This window comes from Drosophila sechellia, chromosome 2L (genome assembly GCF_004382195.2).
Source record: "Drosophila sechellia strain sech25 chromosome 2L, ASM438219v1, whole genome shotgun sequence".
In the NCBI taxonomy this organism is placed as follows: Eukaryota; Metazoa; Arthropoda; class Insecta; order Diptera; family Drosophilidae; genus Drosophila; species Drosophila sechellia.
In genome coordinates, this window is record NC_045949.1 from 15048411 (window position 1) to 15069072 (window position 20662).

Genomic DNA, 20662 nt, shown 5'->3' on the forward strand with positions numbered 1-20662 from the left:
CACAGACTTAGTGGATCATGAATATGGGATGAGTAATAACTATCAGAAATTGATCTGTTTTCTTTGTGTATTGCCACAGCTTTGTTATGGCCCAGTCATGCGCCAAAAAGAGCCGCTTTTATTAATTATTCTGACCCACAAATCGTACGAATCTGAGTATCGGAAATCTGAGAACAGAAACCGAAACCAGAAACGCGAACAGCGCGCTGTGTTTGAGTTTTATTTTTGAGCTCGGCGCGCGTTTGTTGTCAGTTTTGGTTTGAATTACTTACCACCTGTGATGAATAACGTTACATTTGCGCTGATTGTTTTTTATCCGTGATTTATCGAGAAGTTCGAGTACCACCAGCACCTCCATCGATGGCCATGCCCACATATTGCTGATTACTCAGGTGTTTGGGGTGCGTGTTTTTCTGATTTTTCGGATCTGCTCCTTCTCGATACCCGTGTACCGTTAATTAATTTGCAAGTCTCTGCCTCGGCGGAGTCTTTGTTGTTGCCTGTTTTAGTTTCGTTATGTGTACGATTTAACCGGAATTTGTAGTGCAAAGTGCACACCGGGTGGCATTCGTCACGCGCTTGGACCTGCGGAAATGAGTTTATGCGGGACTCAAAAATCAAATGCCTTTTATTATTTAAGGAATTTTAAAATATTTTATTTATTTTTATTATCTTATATTATTTACTAATAGCTTTTAATTAAGTGTCATGTAGTTCATTTTTATACTTTTTATTACTAAATAGGCATCTAATGCTTGACTTTCTTGTCTCAAACAGTATGATCATTTTTTGGGCTTGCTGGCCAATCTATACTTTGATATATTGGGAGTTGCACCGTTGGAGATATTCGGGGTTATCATTGTGGCTCTTGAGGGTGGCGGTGCACTCGGAATGTGGGAGGGGGCTGGAGAGGGCAAGTTAGGTTCACCTTCGGTTTCGTTCCTTTGTTTGGGCCTATTCGGCTTGGTTGATTGGAACTTCTGCTTCGGCGACTTCCGTTTGACACCCGAGCTTGTGCGATTGGACATATTTTTGGCTCCTTGGACCAAGGAGTTCTTCACCATGGACGCAGTTGGGACTGCAGACAATGGTGATGGCAAAGTGGTCGAGGTGATGCCGTGGGCACTGATCGAACGGCTCAGGGCCTCCGCCTCCTGGTTGGCCTCCTCTTGACCATCCCGGATCAAAGTGTTAATCCGCTCTCGCTGCAAGCGCTCCTGCGTTATGCGATTTTGCTGAGTCGACCGGATGTGTTCGAACTCCTGCCAAAAGTTGAAACTGATTTCCGCCGAGTTGCGGGTTATTTCACTCCTCAGCTCCTGGGCCAATCCCCTGTCTCTGGGAATTTCTTCCCTTTTAATGCTTTGGGACATTGTGAGAGCCTTGTATTGTCAGAATTTGGAATGAAAATTGGCTTGTGCTTTTATGTGAGTGAAATATACTGGCTAAAAAGATTCATAAGTTTAGCCATCAGTATTAACATAAAGGTTAGAAAAATATGTAAATTATTATAGAAATGCTGATATCATTCTATTGGTAAAACATCTTTCATTTTTTCTGAAGTCCAGAGAACTGGGTTTGATTTATTTTCAAAATATTACATTCTAATATTACAATGGCAGAGAGAGATATGTCTTAATAGCTCTTATGGAGCTCAGCGTTTATCCGGGCTGCCCAGCTCCACACTCACTTGTCTGCAGGTTGAAATGCCGTTTTGGACAAACAAACAAAACACGGCACTCGAACATGACGTTCGTTGTCGGGAGGAGATTTTGATCGATGTGCGTTTTCTAATTGCTGCCAACTTTCTTCATAATTGTGGCAAGAAAAATGAGGCCCGTATCGAAATGGCATGAAAAGCACAACGAAAATACCGCGAGGTGGGGGAGAAATTGTCAGCATGTATATAATACTTGTGGCTTATGGCTTCTCCCGCAGCTCCCCCGGCTTCCTCGATCAATCATGTGGAAGATAGAAGCCCCCGAAAACTTGGCCCAATTGTTAAGGCAAACAATAAGGCGATATGATCGCCTTGGCCAACTCCATTTAGCCCACAATGAAGCAAAATTGCAGGCTTTCGGGGGTTGTATTTTTTAAATTTTTTTTTGTTCGATTTTTGGTGATCTTTTTGGAACCCTGCTGTGCACTTGTTGATGCCAAGAGTTCAATGCGCGGCTACCATCGCACAATTTATTCCTTATGGCTTTTGTTTCTGCAGAAGTGAAAACAAAAGATTGTCATCGGCGGGAAAGGGACGTAGCGGTCTTTAGTACTTTGCATATTTCCAGGCCGTGCTCATATCGCACTCTAATTGGGTGAAAGTGCCCTCCTCGGCTTAGAAAGTGTGACAGTCGGTGCTATCCCATCATCATCAGCTGGCCAAGTCGAAGTCTTCGCTCAGAGCCTGTCAAATCAATATCTATGGCTATAGCTTATACCTGTGGCTGCGGCTATATAACATACATCACCCGCATATATAGGCATCGCCAGCAATCAGGCGGACAACAAAAGCCGGGGCCGGCTCAGAAATATTCCCAGGCCAGGAAAACTAGAACTCAAAATCATACATCACAAGCAATTACCGGCTAAAATGCGCCAGAGTAAGCCCCCTACGACCGATAGTTGCAGTAACTTGCCAGCAAGCCTGCGACTAACCTTGGTCGCTAGTTAAAGCCCGCAAAAAAATCGAATAGTGGGCAGCTATTATTACTGTTGTAAATACCCTTAAAGTTGGGAATCTATGTTGGCTACTACGTAAATATGGTCAACTCAGATCAATACAAGAGTGCACATTGATCAAGCTATATTTTATATAATTTATAATAAATAAAAATATATATTATTGAAAGGCAATGTAATTAATATGAATTTACAATTTTTATTCTCTAACTATATAAATCCGTAGCATTTATTTGCATTTAAATGAGTTTTAATAGTTTTCCTTTTGATTAATCAATTTATAAACGAAGGATCTATTATAAACTAAAAAATAAAATATTAAAAAACCAAAAACAAAATTATTAAAAATTTCTAAACAAAATCTTGTAGAGCATTTCCAATGCTATACCCAAAAGTTAGGGTGCAGCTTATTCCCCTCGCCCTTCCCTCGATTTGGCCCCTCGCTGTTGTTGTGTATGCTGGGCATGCATCATCATACCATCATCCCATTATCACATACCACAGGCCGATCCAAGGCAAGTTGGTCCAGGTGAGTCCAGAGCAGGCCACGAGGATTGGATTGGGCTCCTCCTTGGCTTTGACCGACTGAGGCGGCACTTGAATGCCTGGCATGAAATAAATCGCGTGTTTATTGTGCCAGCGGCGATGGCAGCGCTCTCGACGATCGCCTCAATGTTGCACATGGAAAATTGAACGCAATAGAATGCCACTAATCGATCCGGCCGAAGAACTGGATGCTGTGGATAGTGGATGTTGTGGATGCCCCCAGCTTCAGGCAGCTAAAAACAGAAAAAATGAAATGTTTCAAGTTCAAATGCAAGGTGCGGACTGAAGGCAGTTGAAGTGAAGTGAAGGAGTGCCAATGGAGCGACTGGCGCAAGCAATCTCGAAATAATCTAAACGATTTGGCGAAAATCACGTCGAGCATCGTCGGCATCGGCATCCACCTGTTACGTCGAGCTCATTTTTAATGCCCCCAAAACGAAGGAGTTTGCTTTTCCAGCCAGTAAGGAGGCAAACGGCCGGCCGGCATCGAGAGCAAATTGCAAAAGCCAAATTCAACGAATGCCGGCGCACAGTTTGGCATAATAATGAAGGCGCAATCAACTGGCCAGGGGCTGGTATTCTACTGCTGCCGCTGATCCTCTAGAGTAAGCAAAACGACTCCTTACACAAAGAGAAAATTGGGCCACGGATTGTTAGAAATATGCGGGGTATTTCAAATATTTCTTATATTGATGGGAACTCTTTTAATAACCACCGAAAATGCAAAGACTCTTGTTAATGGAAAATGTTTGGTGTGTGGCAGGTGATTGTTGCTTTTGTATATGTGCCCAAAGAGTCTTCCAATCTTTAAAATGCCAAAGACTATGGCAATGAACTTGATTGGAAATAATTGCAATAAATAATTTAATAATATACATTATAATTTAAAATAAATAAAGATCAAATATATATTTATTTAGTTGACTAACTTTTCCCTAGTGTAGACGGGAACGTTTCAGATGAGGGTGCATTGCACAGATTAAACATTATTTCTGTTTTCTTCATTTTGGGTTTATCTACCAATACAATGCATAATTTCTTGCTGCTGGCCGGGACTTGGGATACCAGGTCTTTGGTTTTGGCTCGTTGTGGTGTTATTCTAAACGGCTTTTAGACAAAAGCATCAGCCGGGTTGCCCAAGTTCACCTCACGGTGCCAATCAATCAATCACGCCCAAGAAGCCTAGTCATCTGAGCATCTGCCGACTATCCACTCTTTGAGCCTGGTCAAGTGTAATGGTTTTGTCATGATGCAGCATTTAAGCTGCCGCCGTTGATTGATGCGGCAAGAAGTGGCCACAAGAGTGGCGAGTTAGGAATTTCACACCATCAGATCAGCTTGGTTGCGAGTAGATCTATGGAAATTTTCTGCCGTACACTTGTCAGTCATTTCTCTCCGTTAGTTTCTTGGCCGAGACGAATTGGAACTTCGAATGGAAACTCAAAGAGTCTCTTAAAAGATCAGGGAAGTCGTTGAGGCTAAGCACTGAGAAAATCATACAATTAAGATGAGTATTATCTCATAATTAATGGATTATTCTAAAAGAAAGAAACTGACTCCGGGACTTTCTTAAGACTATATTTGTGATCGTGGTTTAGGTAAATTATTATATTAATTCAAGATATTAGAAAGATTTTACACTCCAAAAAACTTTCTATCACGATTTTCATCTTTTAGTTGAACTTTTTCTTTTAAATCGTATCGGTAATAAGTTAGCCAAGACACCAAAACGATATATATTTGTTATTAATGATTGATTCGCTTTTGATTTGCAAGCAATTTTTGAATGAGGAAAAAAGCATGAAACACTGGCCGTTAAGTCTCAATGCCACCTGCAAGGCGGCGTCGTCGGCGTATCAAATCAGCAAAATCAAAACAAAATTAATTGACGACAATTGTGGCGAGCGAGCAAAATGTGTGGCAACCACTAAAACTGAGGCAAGCAGAGCAAAAAACGTAATTATAGCAACAACGAATGCTACATCGACAGACGTCAATTGTCTAATCAACAAATTTAGTCAATAAATCGTAATTAATTAACGTTCGATTGGCAGGCTAAAAGAGTTTTCAATTTTGCATTCGAATCGACAGAGACTAAAAAATTTAAATTTGAAAAGGAACAGAAATGGAAAAAAATCGAGCACAAAGCCAAATCCATATTCGTGCATTGCGACTAATTTTTATTGCCGGCAAAAATTGGCAACAGCTAATCAGTGAAGCATACGCCCCACGAGGCCAAAATCCAAAGCTAGAAAAAGGGGAGTGGCTGGCAGGTGGCCATGTTGTTGGCTATTTGATAACATCGTTGCAATGTGTTTATTGTCCAAAAAGTGACTACACAATCCGACAAAAATCGAGCTGGAAATCGGAGCAACCTTTTTCGCCTCTCACAGTTGCAATTGAAAGACTTAGACAACGAACTTGGCTGCAAAGCGAAAGACTTAGGCAACGAACTTGGCTAGTATTTGGCATTGTCTTGGTTGTTGGTATGAAACTTACGGTGTTAGTACTATTAATATGGCTTTAACGTAACGGGAAGCGTATAAAATATATTTTAAGTCCATAAAGGCATAAATTGAGGAATTTCCGTTGCCATGCGAAAGTCTTCCAGCATAATCACCATTTTGGCGTTCGCCTTGAATCTCTTATATCATAGCTACAATTATTTGCTAAGAACTTTTAATTAATAACGCTTAATGCTCATGATAAATGCCTGACGGACTTATAACTCACTCTCGCCGCATTCGGTCTGATCAGCTAGATCAAAAGAGCCTCCCTGCTTGAAAAACCGCAGCCCGCAACCATTTTTGGCAGTTAATCAAATTAATTGCTTAGAAAATCAACATGTTGGTTTCGGCCGAAAGCAGTCGAATCAACAGATTCGGTAACAATGACAAATAACGAATTATGAATAGATATGAGTACTCACATGCACATTCAAGGCCCTCAAATAGATGGGAATTGTGCAGCAAAAAGCTGTTTTCTTGCCTGTTTCCTTTTTATTGGTATTCACATACACGCCATACAAATCCATTGTATATATATCTTGTGGGTTATATTCTTGGAAGAGCATTATTTAACTCTGGACTAAAAACGAAAATTGGCTAAAAGCGAGGCACATAAATCACCAAGCACACACGAATCTTTATTTATTTTTTTGGCGCTTTTCGGGGTAGAATCATTGACAGTGCGGCGGAAGCATTCATTGTTTCCCAATCTCTCGACGATGGCGACGACTTCTTGGTATTTTATTAAGCCACACAAATCAAAAACAAACCAAAACGATCGAAATCGAAACAGAGAACACAAAATATTCGCGAAGAAAAAGAAGGCTAAGGAAGCCTGACTCATGAATTTGGATTCTTAATTCTACTTAAGGTTGTGTCTGTTGCCGCTGCCGTTGCGTCCTTTCATATCGCAGCGAATGCGATTAGCTGGGCAAACAAGTGTTAACGTTTGGCTGCCGGTGGGTGCACTGATTGCCTCCACTCCTTGGAGGTGAGAAAACGGCACAAAACGACATCGTGGCACTGCTAACTGAGTTTTTCTTGCCATTTTTAGGTACCATCTTTGTTTCAATGTTGCCTTTGTTTTTGCTTATTTTGTTGTATTGTGCAAGATGTGGAGGTGTTTTTTCTTTGCGCCAGCTTTTGAGAACCCATTACGACTAAGTGTTGCATAATCCTCTAAACATCACTAATTGTACGGCGCGGTAGTATTTCAATCAATTTGTTAGATAACAACGGAAAAAAGAAGTTATGCTTGGTTGGTAATCAGTTTTATTTTAAAAATACAACAATTCTAAATATTTGCTAAATCAAATTGTTTATTTTAATGAATTAAACATGCATATGTGCTAAATCAGTTTGTTGCGACAAGTTTGAATATTGTATCTTAAATTTTTCAACCTCGCTTACACTTGTTATTGCCGCACTTAGCTAGACAAGAGCTTCGATTTTTTCCTACAAATTTTCTCATTGTTTTGCATATTCAGTGGATTCCTCCCGCCGCATTCAGATACTATATGCACGAGTATCTGGCGGATCGCATGTAGCCACAACACAACAAACTTTGTGAGGCAAACATGTGCTAACAAAACATTGATCATTGTTCAACATGTAAATTCACTAATTTGGCAACGAAAAACAGCCAGCGGCTATAAATGGTAACAGCAGCGACAGAGACTCTAGCCAAGTCCTTCCTTGCAGCCTGGCCATAACAATTTTTGCATACGAAAAACAAAACGAAATGAATTCGTCGTCGTCATCATTGCACCGAAACAAAAATTTTATACTTGATTGGTTGTAAGCGATACCGCAAAATGCTTAAAAATTAGTTTATTTAAATATGTCACTGAATTCCAAAATGTAAATCTAAAATAATATAACTATAAACGAATCAATCTTTTTAATTTAACTAAGAAAAGTTATGTTTTTTTTCGTGTCTTTTGGCTTCTTTCTACTTTAGGCAAGCAAAAATAAAAATACAAATTTGCATAAAAATCGAGAAAATAAAACACAGAATGCGTAGAGTGCAGCGAGTGACTAGAAATCAGAACAGAACGAGAAATCCACGGAGCTGCGAACTTATTAAAGAAACGCAGAGCTGCCAGTTGGATACGGAGACGATTTTGCCTGGCGGGGATCTCCATCCTGCCTCCCCCGATTTTCTGCACTTGACAAGGATCAAGGTTGCCTCTCTTGGCAATACTGCCTCGCCCTTGTCGCCTTTTTTGGGGAGTTGGCAGTGGGCCTCCAAATGGAAATTGCTTTATGGCTTGTATATGCAGATTGGGGCATGCTCTTGCTGCTGTTGCAACCTGTTGCAGCTCTTATTTTTATTTATATTTTCCCCCCTGGTACTCTGCTCCGATTGGGGCTTGGAAATTTATGCGCAAGCGCGCGCGGCTGATTCTTATTTTTTCGCCTTTAACAAGGCCTCGCTACAAAACTTCTCGACCGCCTTCTTGGGGATTTTCTGCTGAAAATTCAATTTGCTTCAAAATGTGCGCCGCTTTTTGCATATCTTCCAGCAAAATTCGTGATTTACAATTTTCGTTTCGTTTTCCTGCTCCGCAATCCCCACAAAGCCGCATCCTTTCGAGCTCATTTGTGATGACCCGGCAATGCAATGGGACGATGGCATCGTGTCACGAAACGCACTGTACAGAAGGTCAAATAAATAAAATACTTATTTTGCAAAATCAAATTAACAAGATTTAAATATATTATTTAATTTATAATATTCCCAAAATCTGTTTAAGAACATTACTATCTCACGCATTAAGTTCTTTTTATTTTTTATAATTATTTTTATTCCAGTTTAAGGATACTCACGTTGCCATACCCTGCTGCTATGCTGAGACCTTCCTGTGCCTGATTTAATTTTTTTTCATTCGGCTTTTTGCCTTGCGGTCCGTTTTGGACTTGGAGTTTGAGGTGGAGTCGGAGCTCGAGACTTGAGAGGTAGGTTCACCTGTTTATGCCAGATTCCTGGCATGCGATTAAAATCACCTGCGCAAGCTTTTGCGCCCACACAGTCGAAGTCTTGGAGTCGCAACTCCAAAAGTCGCAGCTTCGGGTTAAATTGGGATGGAATAGGATGGGTCTTCATGGCCGCCCGGGTTTGCCTTGATTTCTGTTCGCTTCGGTTTGGTTTCCTTTTTATTGCCTTCCTCGACTTTGTGGCTGCGCCCAGTATTTCGCTCGGTTCGGTTCATTTATTATGCACTTGGATTTTATTTCATTTTAGTTTCGTTTTTGTGGCTCGCTGTTTATTCAAACTAATTTAATTTGTGCGCGGCTTGGGTGCGCGCCCGCAGGTAGAGTCTTGGCAGGTTGCTGCGTTATTTTGGCGTTTCACGCACTTGGCGCATGTTGCAGTCACGCCTTTTGTTGCCAGCCTCCTCGGTCTCCACTGACCACTGTCCACTCCCAATTCCAGAAAAGAAACCTCAAGCCACACGCAAAAAGTTGTTAAAATGCAAATTAAATTAGAGCCAAACTGATCGAGAGGAGGGCGTGTGGGTTGACAAGTGGGGTGGGGTGTGGTTTTATTTCGCTTTCGGGGTATATGCTCAGAATGACAAGGAACAATGCGGTCAACAAATATTTGCCTCGAGTGTAAAAGTTTTAACGCGCTTTGAAGGATAACAACGGATAATAAAAGTTGATTTAAAGTAACATGTTTACCCAACGTTCATATAAATGTAGCCTTGTTTTTAGCTTTTATTGTAACATCAATTAAAAACTGCCGAGTAATACTTCCTTTCAAAGGAAGCAATTTTTCTCGGAATATCAAATTATCCTTCGTAACATCATGGGTTTGTTACAAGTCCACTTCCACGTCATCTGGGCCGTTACTTGCATGGCTGAGTGGGAGGTCAAGGGTCTCATACGGATGATAGATAGATATGCCTGGGTTCATAATCAATTAATAATGAACCCCTGGCATGGCCAAATTTTAATGCCACGCCAGACACAATCGGCACAAAAGTGGCAACATGTCCATTGTGTGAGCCGAGTTCTATTTGGCATCCTGGTGCTGCCGTGGAAAAGCAGCAGCAGGCGAAATGGAAACCATGACACGGCAGTCCTGCACTAAAATTAAATTTGAAGTCTTGTAGTACATATGCGAATCTTGAGAACGGTGCAATGAATATATTTTTAAATTACTTAATTTTAATTATTAAAATATTATTAACTATATTAATTTGTGGATTTAAAACTCAAGCAAGCCTACATTTTTCTGCCAGTGCAGACAGTCTGTCAGCCACTCATCGAGCCGTGGTCAAAGTTTACCATCAAATTGCTAAAATAGCAAATAATGAAGCTGACAGCAGTAGCACCAGCCACGGCAAGAACTGGAATCCAGGGGATGATCCGGCTGCTAAGCCGAAGGGAGGCGGCAATTAAAACGGGGCGATCCGAGCCCAACCGCTGGACAAAGAATATGAACTGTGTTGTTACAGCAGCCGGGACACAAGCAACACTTTGCGAGTCGTGGGAAAGTGCTCGAGGAGGGGAGCCAGGGAGATACGCCACTCGGCGGTTTGACGCGGGAGAAGAGATACATTTGTATCTGCGGCAGACAGCGAGCGTCTGTTGGCCATCAATTTCGGGGTACTTTCGCATTTGGGTTTTCGATAGTGGGCTGGCGGGTGCGTGCAAGGCTTTAATTTCTCAATGCTCGGCCGGTCCTTTCTGGTACTTATCGTTCGCATCCTCGTGTCCTTTTGATCCACAAGCCACTTGAGTCCTGCAATCGAATGCTCTGCGCTGGCAATGGTGGCCTGTGGTGTGCGTGTGTGTGGGAATCGTTGTCATGCCCCTGTGAAGCTAAGCATATGCTTTTCCTCCCTCTGAGGAAAAATTTAGCATTACGTTTACATGGTGGGTATGGGAAAGTTGACATTTTCAAGCCAGATCTGGCTATTTTTTAGTATTATGTTGTATTATGTTAATATTATTTTTATAACTAATGTGTATAATTAGCAAATAACTAGCTAATCATTAAACGAAAGTAACCATTTTTAAGCAGAACGATTATTCTTAAAATATTATTCTATATCTTTTTATATATTTTAAGTATAATTTAAAGAAGATTTTTATAATTTAGAGTTTTTTCTCTATTTAACTTTGTTTTTACGAATCCAATAATGGGTATACTTTCTTACAGCTTTCAGCAACAATGTATTTTATTACTTTTTTTTTGCATCTATCTAGTTTTAGCTATATTGCTATCTGTTTTTTTTTTGGCCTGTCATCGCCCACATCGAGAAGGCAGTTTTTGCTTTTAATGGTCGTGTGCGCACACTATCAATTTGAGCGGCCAATGGCATCTTCAATTTTTATGCATATTTGCAGTGCGTCGGTCACGTGCCGCAAATTCGGGATTCTTTGTCGCCGGCCTGTACCTGTCACAATCACACTTTGCGGCATGCTGCAGCATTGCAAATAATATAAATTAATATTTTTCACCGTATCGTCACCCTTGGTTTTTGGTACTCTTGTGCATTTTATTTGAGGTTTTGTCTGTTTACCAGGCTCAGATTTACCAATGAGATTGCCAAATTTGAACGGAAGATCCTGAGGGGCGGTTTTTGGACAGGACGAAAAAATGTACACTGTGCACTTGGTGTGGGAAACAATTTTGAAGATGTCTATGCTTTTTGGAGAGCCATACGAATGTTATTATAATTGCGAGGTGTAATTGGACATTTGATTGATGAATGTTGAAGAAACGGAAATGGTATGGTAGAGAAATGTCGTTTAAAGAGGACACCCGAATTGGCTGTCGTCTCCCTTTTAGATCATTTTGCTTGAAGTAATTGTAATCTTAATAGAGGAAACCATGTACTAACACATGAAGTTCATATTTTAAGTGGTTCGTTTTCTTGTACTGCATGGTCCTTATTTTTTTTCCGTGCAAGCTGCCGAATATATTGCAAATCCTTTTACCGCCCCCATTCCTTTTCCTTTGCAAATCGAAGGCAAAAACAAATGGTGCTCATTTCCGCTTTCACTGAAACATCTTTAAGACACGTGCCGTCGTCATCAGCCAGTTCGCCGGTCGTCTGCCGCGAAAATTGCCAACTAATAAAATTGCAGATTTGTCAAGGATTTCGACCAGCCCGATGGGGCGCAAAAGGCAAAAATAATCTGCAGACAACCGCCGGCGAAGGGTGCGGACAGATAAAAGGCCAATTTAAGGTGGCACTTTCTGCCCAAGAACCAGATGGCGAACCAGGGGCGTTTCTACGGCGTTTTTACTGTCAGAAGCGAGTTGATGAGCCGCATTATTGCAAATTGTCTGTGGGTCCCAACAACAGACGAGCGACAAAATGAGCACTTGATACTGTTGGTGGAGAATACTTCGAAGATATGACTAAACAAGCTTGTGTCCATAGAAGTGCACTTAGTTAAATATATAATTATGTTTTAAAATAATGTTGCTGAAAGCTTTATTTAAATAATCGAATCGATATAGTTTTATTATTTGTATTAAGTGCAGATATATTAAATTTCAAGAGCATAATCATCTTCTTGTGGACAAACAGCTCTCATTATATTTTCTCTGTGTGTAAGTGGCGTTGGTAGTAGCACCTATACTTCCAAGTCCATTCTGCCAACAGAGTTATGGACCAGACGAGGACTGGATGCTGTCGAGGGCATAAACAAAGGCATTAGACAACGTCGTAGGAGCCGGCAAGCCAAAGTTGATTGGTGTCAGCCATAAAGTTCGCCTTGCGTCTTTCCGCATCCTGTTCAGCATCTTGGCCCATTGCGTTTTGAGCCACAGTGTTGTCAAATTAGAAGGAAATAGGAAATAGAAATTAAATATAATAATAATTTATATAAATATAATAATATAATAATTATTATTATTAAATACTGTTTTGTATTCATCAATATATAGATTTATTATTCCATAGATGTATGTATAAACATTTAAGGGTCTTAAGTGTCACATGTCAATAGTTAATTAGCTAGATTTTAGCCAAGCTGGCAGCACTGTTGGCCACGGTGGCGCCAAAGGCTTTGATGTGTGCGACTCTCGTTCCTTCGTTAGACACGCAGGCGTTGATGGACATCTTGGACTTTTCGACTGGTCGGCCTGAAAAGTGTCGCCGGCGTTTTAGCCTGGCCAAAAAAAAAAAGAGCCACATGGAGCGACCGGCGTCAAATGGTGCTTAGCGTCACCCACTCTCGGGTACCTGGGATCTGAAAGGTGGACCAGGGTATAGCTCCTAGCTCCCCAGCCCCATCCCAACTCCATACCCAGCACCATTTCCCATCTCATTTGCATGCAAATGTGCGCGGGTGTTGGCCCGGCACAAAGCTATTGTCTTTCCAGTATGCAAAAAATATGCAAAGCTTAAATTTATGAGAAATTAAAGTAAATTTATTGCATTGCATTCGCCTGTCTTTGGTAAGGTGAAAATCTGGAATTGGTGGGCGGCGGGAGAGGAAAGCACTTTCTGCGCCCGTCCCTTATTCCTTTGACTTTTTCCCCCACTGATTCTGTGATCGATGGAGCTCATATCCATGCCTTTTGATAACTTTCTCTCCCTGCACGATAGTCAAGTACAACAATCCCATAACCTTTGAACCGTCAAATGTCAGTAAGGACTTAACTTATTTTTTGAGGTTTAGATATTTCCATTCTCTCATATTAAGTTCATTAATATTAAGTATCTAATTTTAATTACAGATCTTGCAACTTGTAAAGGGCTTGTTTGCGTACTAAAGTATATAATTTTATAGACCGTTAACAACGCTTCCGATTGATCCATTCGAAATAATGTGGGACTTTCCATACCTTAACGGGGCCAATCGTTGGGGCCACACCCACCGGCTAATCAGCACATAGACAAATCATAAACTGCACCCAACCCCCTGCGAACACCTGATGCAATTTGCCAACTGCAAGGCCCCCTCCGATCTTTTATATTTTTTTGGGGGAAAAAACAACGAGCGCAATCACAATTGCTTGGCAATTTCACACTTTCAATCGACAGCCACCGGCGGGCATACAACTGCGAATTCAGACTGGGATCCCGAGCATTACCAAAAAATAGCCACCGATATGTGGGGCAAGTAGTGGGGCCGCCACTGTGCAATTAACACCTCAGCGGCTGACTAAAATTATATACACGGCTTTATGAGTGGTCCGTGGATCGAAGTTAGAGCCGCAGCCAAGTGTTTTTCCTTCTAATTAATAAATACGAAGTTGGTTTTTTTTTGTTTGCGTCGGTCGGCATGCAAATAATATAAAATTTTATGGCTCCATACACGGCTATGCACTTTAATTTGTGGCCGTTGGTCGTATTTTGCCCGCCGAATATTTCTTTTTCACCTGCTGCCAAACTGCAGTGCCGATTTTATGGATTTTATGGATCCCGTTGCTGCGCCCCATAATTCAGCTCACTCAATAATAATTTTTTGCCATTTACCTTGCCCATTTCAGAGAGTTGACAATAATTCAGTGGCACTCGCAGTCACAGTCGCTTTTTATTGATCGGCTCTTGCGGCTCTGCGAGGCCCACTAATTGATTTTCAATTAATTTATTGTAAACATTTTCGTGCGACACCTCTTATTTAGTGCATAATTAAATGTGCCTGACAAAAATTGCATTGCTTGCATTTTTAAATGATTTATATCAGCGGCACAATAAATCACACGCTCAAAAGCCAGCGATAAAAATTAATCACAATGGTCACACTTTTTGGTCACAACTCTGAGGCGGGTTCAGATATGATGACGTGACTCAGGAGCTAAAAAAAACGATTTAAATTTCTAGGAACTTGGCACTTAAAAAATTAAAATAAGAAATTAAATAAATTGAATTAGTCTCATCTGAAGTGAGCAAGACACATTTGATACAATGTTTGAAGATAGCGCATCTAATCTTATTATTCACCACCAAACCTTTTAGAAATGGTCTTGACATAAATCATTGGTAATGAGGGTAATTTCTTACAACGAACGACATCTATTCAATGCGCTCTAGAAATAAATCTTAATAATGTAGTGTTTAATTTCCCTAAATTAATGGCCTTCCGTCAATGAGAACCCAGTTTAAATCACGATCGCATCACTGACCAATCACTGCATTAGGTAATCATGCATAGTATTTTGTTTCTTTTGGCCAATCCATATCCTTTCGCTTCGATGTTTTTCGTTTGCGGACCGGACTACTATCCCCGGGGCAGTGGGCTCAGAATCATGGGGAACCACCGACCATTGTCAGACGACTCCGCTCCACTCACTTTGGCATATTAGTTTCAATTCATTTGAGTGTCCCGCTCCGACTGTCCGCCGTCCGATTTCTGTGGCTTTGTTTGGTCGCGACGGGCGCCGCATTTGCGAAGTGTTGCCAGTCAATTGACAGTCCAACTGACAGAGCCGCCTGCAGGCCGTCGTCCGCCTGGAGATTCGAGCGGAGTCGAGTGGAGTCGGGTCCAGGACTTTTATGGTCGTCTGGCCGGGGCATTGGGGCTTATAAATTATCTCTGCTCGCCTGCGATGAGTGCTGCCCAGCTGGCTATGCATTGGTTAAATCTGGCTAAGGATCCTATTTTCAAACATTAATTTAAATATATTTTAAGTTATATGATTAACAACAAAATGTGGAAAAAAATTAGAACTTAGAAAAGTTATAAAAATCCTAAATACTTTAAGACAGCTGAGTTACAGCTCAACAAAAACTAGATTTTGGTATAATAATATATTAATTTAAAATTTGTCAGAATAATAATGATAAACAAGGTAAAGTACACTCTATATACTGTATACATTTTACTTGCTCAAGTTTAAATTATACTTAAAAATGATTCCGTATCATAACACATGTAAAATTGACTACTTTTATTAACATTCTGAGGAAAAACTATGGCTGTTCCAAAGATTTATTTAGCCTTTAAGAGCTATTTTACAGACACCACTGCCGCCAAGTTTGATATGGAGCGTCTGTGGCGCACTTGCCGTTGCCATTTGAAAATGAAAAGTGACTCGGACTTGGACTAACTCGAACTCGCGGTCGCATAAATGTGTGTCTATATGGCCAGCTTATTACCTAATTTCATTGGGCCCGGTGCATTGACAGGCGTTTGCTCATTCGGCTCGTCGGCCAACTTGGTCGATTGGCTCGAATTGACTTTGGCATTTTAAGTGCCTTTTTTGCGGCTTTTGGCATTTGGCCAAGAGTCAAGGGTTAGAGGATGTTGTTTATGCGTGCGCCTTGTGTTTGATTCGTGCTCAGGCCAGAGAAAGTTATTCCGGTGCTTGGACAGCAGGAATATCAATCATTTAAAGTGGACAGGATCTCAGCTGGGAGAGTGGCCATAAAAGGGTGGCTGTGTAGGGAGTCGAGGGTTATTTAATAAAAAGCGGAAATGTTCGCTGATACGATAAATTACATCTTTGAAATTATAGTTAAAAAATTACAGTAGGGTGTTTCTATATTAGATTTGGGCTTGAATTTTCTACTGCACCTATAGTCATTCCAATTAGGAATTCCTTGTCCGCATGGAGACCCCAAAGGGTTAAGTGAATACTAATACGATATGCGGCCAGGCCAAGTTTTTAAGAGGGTATCATTAAAATGCCGCACATTTAGCCAGCAAACAAAGCGATCTAAAATGCTCAAATTAATTCATTTTAATAAATCGAAAATCGCCGAGATCGTGGGCCAGCCAAACAGAGCACCGTCCAAAATCGATTCTTCCGCATAGCAAGCGGCCGAATGGAAAACAATTTTAACAAAGACCAAAAACGCTCACACATGGCTCGAATTCGGATGCTGTGCATCCAACATCCCACATTTGTATGGGGAGCAGGCCAAAAGCGCAGTCGTAATTCGTAATTCGGCTACAGATTTATGTAGATTTGGAGCATGATGAGCGGCATGGAGCATGGCGTATTAAGCCCGGGAGGAGGTCAAAGTGAATCACGCTCCTGGCCGGCATGACCATTAAGAGATGTGGAACGTGCAGCGGCATGCGAAATTCATTTCGAATTGTAACCCCAAAAGTCATTGCCGGATTGCCCGGCACCTGGCTGCCAATTAGCGTAATTATTAAAGATTCTATAAGCGAAGGAGGTGGCATTGGTGGCTTGGCATCGGTTGGAATCGCCAATGGAATGGAATTCCCTGCCCGCCACTTGGGCGCAATAAAAATTGCAATTTTCATAATTGCCAACGGCAGATGGTGCAAAAAATGTCGCCTAATTGGCTTCCATGGCCAGCGAGCGATAAGCGTCCTCCTGGCCAAACAATGGCCAGGATTGCACCCAAACGGCGGCAACAGGTTAAGCCACATTCGAGAGCCAGAGTTATTCTGTTGATTCTCCCACCTTCCACAGTTCTGTGACAATATTTCTGCCGCTGCAACTGTTGCAACTTCTGCTGTTGCATTTGCTGCGTTGCAGCCGCAAAAGCCCCTCTATATCATTTATCAGATGTAAGTTTTCCTTCCATTGACTTTGGCATTGTTGCCATTGGATTTTTCTATATGCCTATATTAAACAAAGGGTATAATGACTATTAGATGGTGTTTGCCATGTTAAGTTATTTTACGAATTTTAAATGAAACAAAAACATCTTAGATATTTCAAACGTGGCTTAATGTGCCACCAATTCACATTCACATTCAAAAATGTCCAAAATTCTTATTTTATAAATTTGTTTTGAATCAGTATTTAAAGATCTCTGATTATTGTTTTGATTTTGCTAAAAGGTATTCAATATTCGAATAACTTTTGCAGTGATAGCAATTCCCCTACACCCCTTTTCGAAATGCCCGTTTATTGCCGTTGTTTTGCACTGTGTTAACATGATCTTTTATTACTTCTACTGCTCGACAGAGCTTGAGTTGGTTTTCCTCGGTTTTGCCTGGTTTGCTGGGTCGGGTCTTGTGGTTCGCTTTGCCGGCTGGAAGTTGAGTTTATTTACCGCTAATAATGGTCATTTGAGTTGATATTCCGACGATGTCGTGGCTGTGATAAGACGACTTTAGCTTCCAAAGTAGCAGTAAGTATATGAGCAGTGCTTAAAGAAAAATATACCATAATAACAAAAAACTTTAAAATATATGTACACATGAGAACAAGGTTTGATTCAATTTGGCTGGAAATTTGTAAAACGCGATTTTTGAATTTGTTTGGCAAATTTGCGGCTTAATTGACAAAACACATGGCGAGACATGCGACTGACCAACGACCAGCGGCGTTTTGGTGTAGTCAAATGCTAAGAAATATAAAAAAAAAATCGGAGCCGCCAAGGAAAACAAAACTGCAGTCCGTGGATAACTAATAAAATCATATATGCAACAAATAGCGGCAGACAAGCTGCAGACCCCAATGAGTCATTCTCGAAACTACAGAAAATCTGAAGAAAAAAATGAAAAGCGAACTTTGCGCCCCAGACAGCTGTGCAGACCAAAGTGGTGCAAAGGGGTGGGGTGTTTGTCTGGTGCTACGGGGCGTGTTGTTAACGTTATTTCACTTTATTTTTCTGTTAACAAACATGCTGAGCTCTGGGCCAAAACAACAGCCCCGGCTTCGAATTCGAGATAGACACAACATGCAAACTTTGGATGACGTTGAAGTGCGGTATAAAAGGTTAAATCTGCATATAAACTCTTTTAGTTGTTTTCCTTTCTGAATCAATGAATCAGCGCTTACCGCACTCCATTGACTAACTAAATAACACAATTAAAATTTAATTGACAATAACATTCAAAGGTATTTTTACAAATGTTATGCCTCAAGTGCTTATTCAATTTAGTGTGGTATTTTAAAAGTAAATATATTATATAAATCGATATTGGCACGGACATCAAATCATGCGCACTGCATACTCTGGTATTTATGTTGTTAAAACCACTTTAATTTAAATAGAAACGAATTAATCAAATTACTAGAAAAGCACAAGCGCAATTTTCCGTAATCTTATTTTGGATTTCCCATTTATAATTTTGATACAGTTTTATCTAGCCACCGGCACTCACTGACCACTCGATTGTATCGGGCTCCATGTAACACATGGAAAATCGCTTAACATTAGGCTAATGCAGAGCCAGCAGAGCATTTTTCACTTAGCCAAGTGTCCCTTATTGTATCTAGGGGTATGTAAAGTGTCCCCCATAGGTAGTAAAAATTGCGCCTATTAATTTATGACATAATAATTCTCAAAGCGCAAACAAAGCCGCTCGTAAAATGCAGCGCGGCCACAGACAATGGCTTGCATTATGAGTGGAGTGCAGCCGAAGGAACCCACATGACCACAAAGTGCACAGAAAAATAATATATTTAATATATATAAATACAGAAATATAAAACAAAGAGTGCCTCGTATATTCATATGTATATAGAGATATGAGCTCCCTATTTTGACTGTCCTTAAATTTGGTTTGATTCTCTATATCCAATCCCGATTTTTGAGATTTTTTTAAGGTGCATTTTCTGCCACCCGATGGGGAGGCAGAAATCACGGCGACAAAAGTTGAAAGACCCGACAAAAGGAGGGCGCCAGGCAGTTTCCTCGATTTTCCAAGTGTCCAATGCAGCTGTCACAGACTGCCACTGTGTCGTGTGGCCAACGAAAATCGCGAGTGTCAGTGCGAATGCCAGAAATGAGCGGGAAATACGTATGGCACTCCATATCGCATTATCTGGCATCATAATTATCCCGCTGGTGTGACTCACAATCTGGCAGTCGGTCGTGTCGGCGCAACAATGAAAAATCACTTGCAATTTTGTTTATCAATTTGTGAAAATTATAAAAAATATGCATACGTTGAATATTTTGGCAAAATCATTTGTAAGAGGCCCCCGCTGGATTCGCCCACGCTGCCCGCTCTCAGCGACGATGTGGCAACGCTATCAGCAGCACCACCCGCACCACTTTTTCTGCACCACCGCCACCATCATCATCATCATCGGCTGTGGTGTGTGGGTTTGGGGCCTGGTGACTCTTGGGCGCCAAATAAGCGCTGCCAACTGTTTATGCAACTGTTTGAATAATCTCCACTTCTTGCCTGGCCCGCAAGGGTTAAATGGTTTCGTTGTCGATCTTGTAAGCCTAAGGTGTTTCGGAACAAACAAGAAATGGATCGGAAATTATGGCTTATCGAGCTGAGTCAGCTGCAAAAAAAGCGAATCAAATTAAAATAAAAACGAATTTGAACGCGCTTTAAGTTATATGTCTTATACCAAATATGGTATTTTCAATATAATTATTTGTGTACTCCCTTTCAATTAGATAGCTTTTTAAAGAGCATTAAAACTGCACTCACACCCACAACATTCAGCCAATCTCAATGCAATTCGATACACTTGACGCCGTTCACTGAAATTAAATATATAGATAGACGTACACTTTATATCTGCAAGGAAAATGCGTCGTGAGTCAAGTTTGGGATTTCTTGCTCCTGCAGGAATGATTCGGTGTCCCAGTCGCATCCCCCGACTCCTGCCTGGGGAAGAGGAAAAACCATTCGAACACAACTTCTTCGGTTTGTTTGGTTGCTGCAGCAAACAAATATTCGTGATTCCTGATAAGCATCACATTTGGCCATCGACGTCGTTTGCAGCTTTGACTCCTTTTTTACCTTCTTCCTTCTCCGGTTGCTGAGTGCCAAATGCCGCTAAAATGCGGAAAGCTAATCAAAAACGCGTTGGTCTGAGATGCTTACTGGCGGTCCCCAAAAAATCGAATTCAAACGAAAGGTTTCCAAAGCCAAGTTCAATTGCCAAACAAATTCGCGTGAATGAGCCGCGGCCACAAGACACGGCAACAAGAACTGCGATTTCAAACACTTGTAGAAAATATATAGTTTATTCAGCTAATAGGATTTTCTTTACTGATTTATCGTATAAATATAAATCCCACACTAATAAATAATGATTTAATATTAAGAGAAGGAATTAGTAA

At 40.9% G+C, this 20662-nt stretch overlaps 1 protein-coding gene across 1 annotated transcript; it reads right to left on the reverse strand.

The window, feature by feature from the left end:
- Positions 1–714: 714 nt before the first annotated feature.
- Positions 715–1426, reverse strand: LOC6611360. The gene has a single exon (XM_002035869.2). It carries the CDS (start codon positions 1371–1373, stop codon positions 783–785), a length of 591 nt encoding a protein of 196 aa, XP_002035905.1. The 5' UTR covers positions 1374–1426; the 3' UTR covers positions 715–782.
- Positions 1427–20662: the final 19236 nt, after the last annotated feature.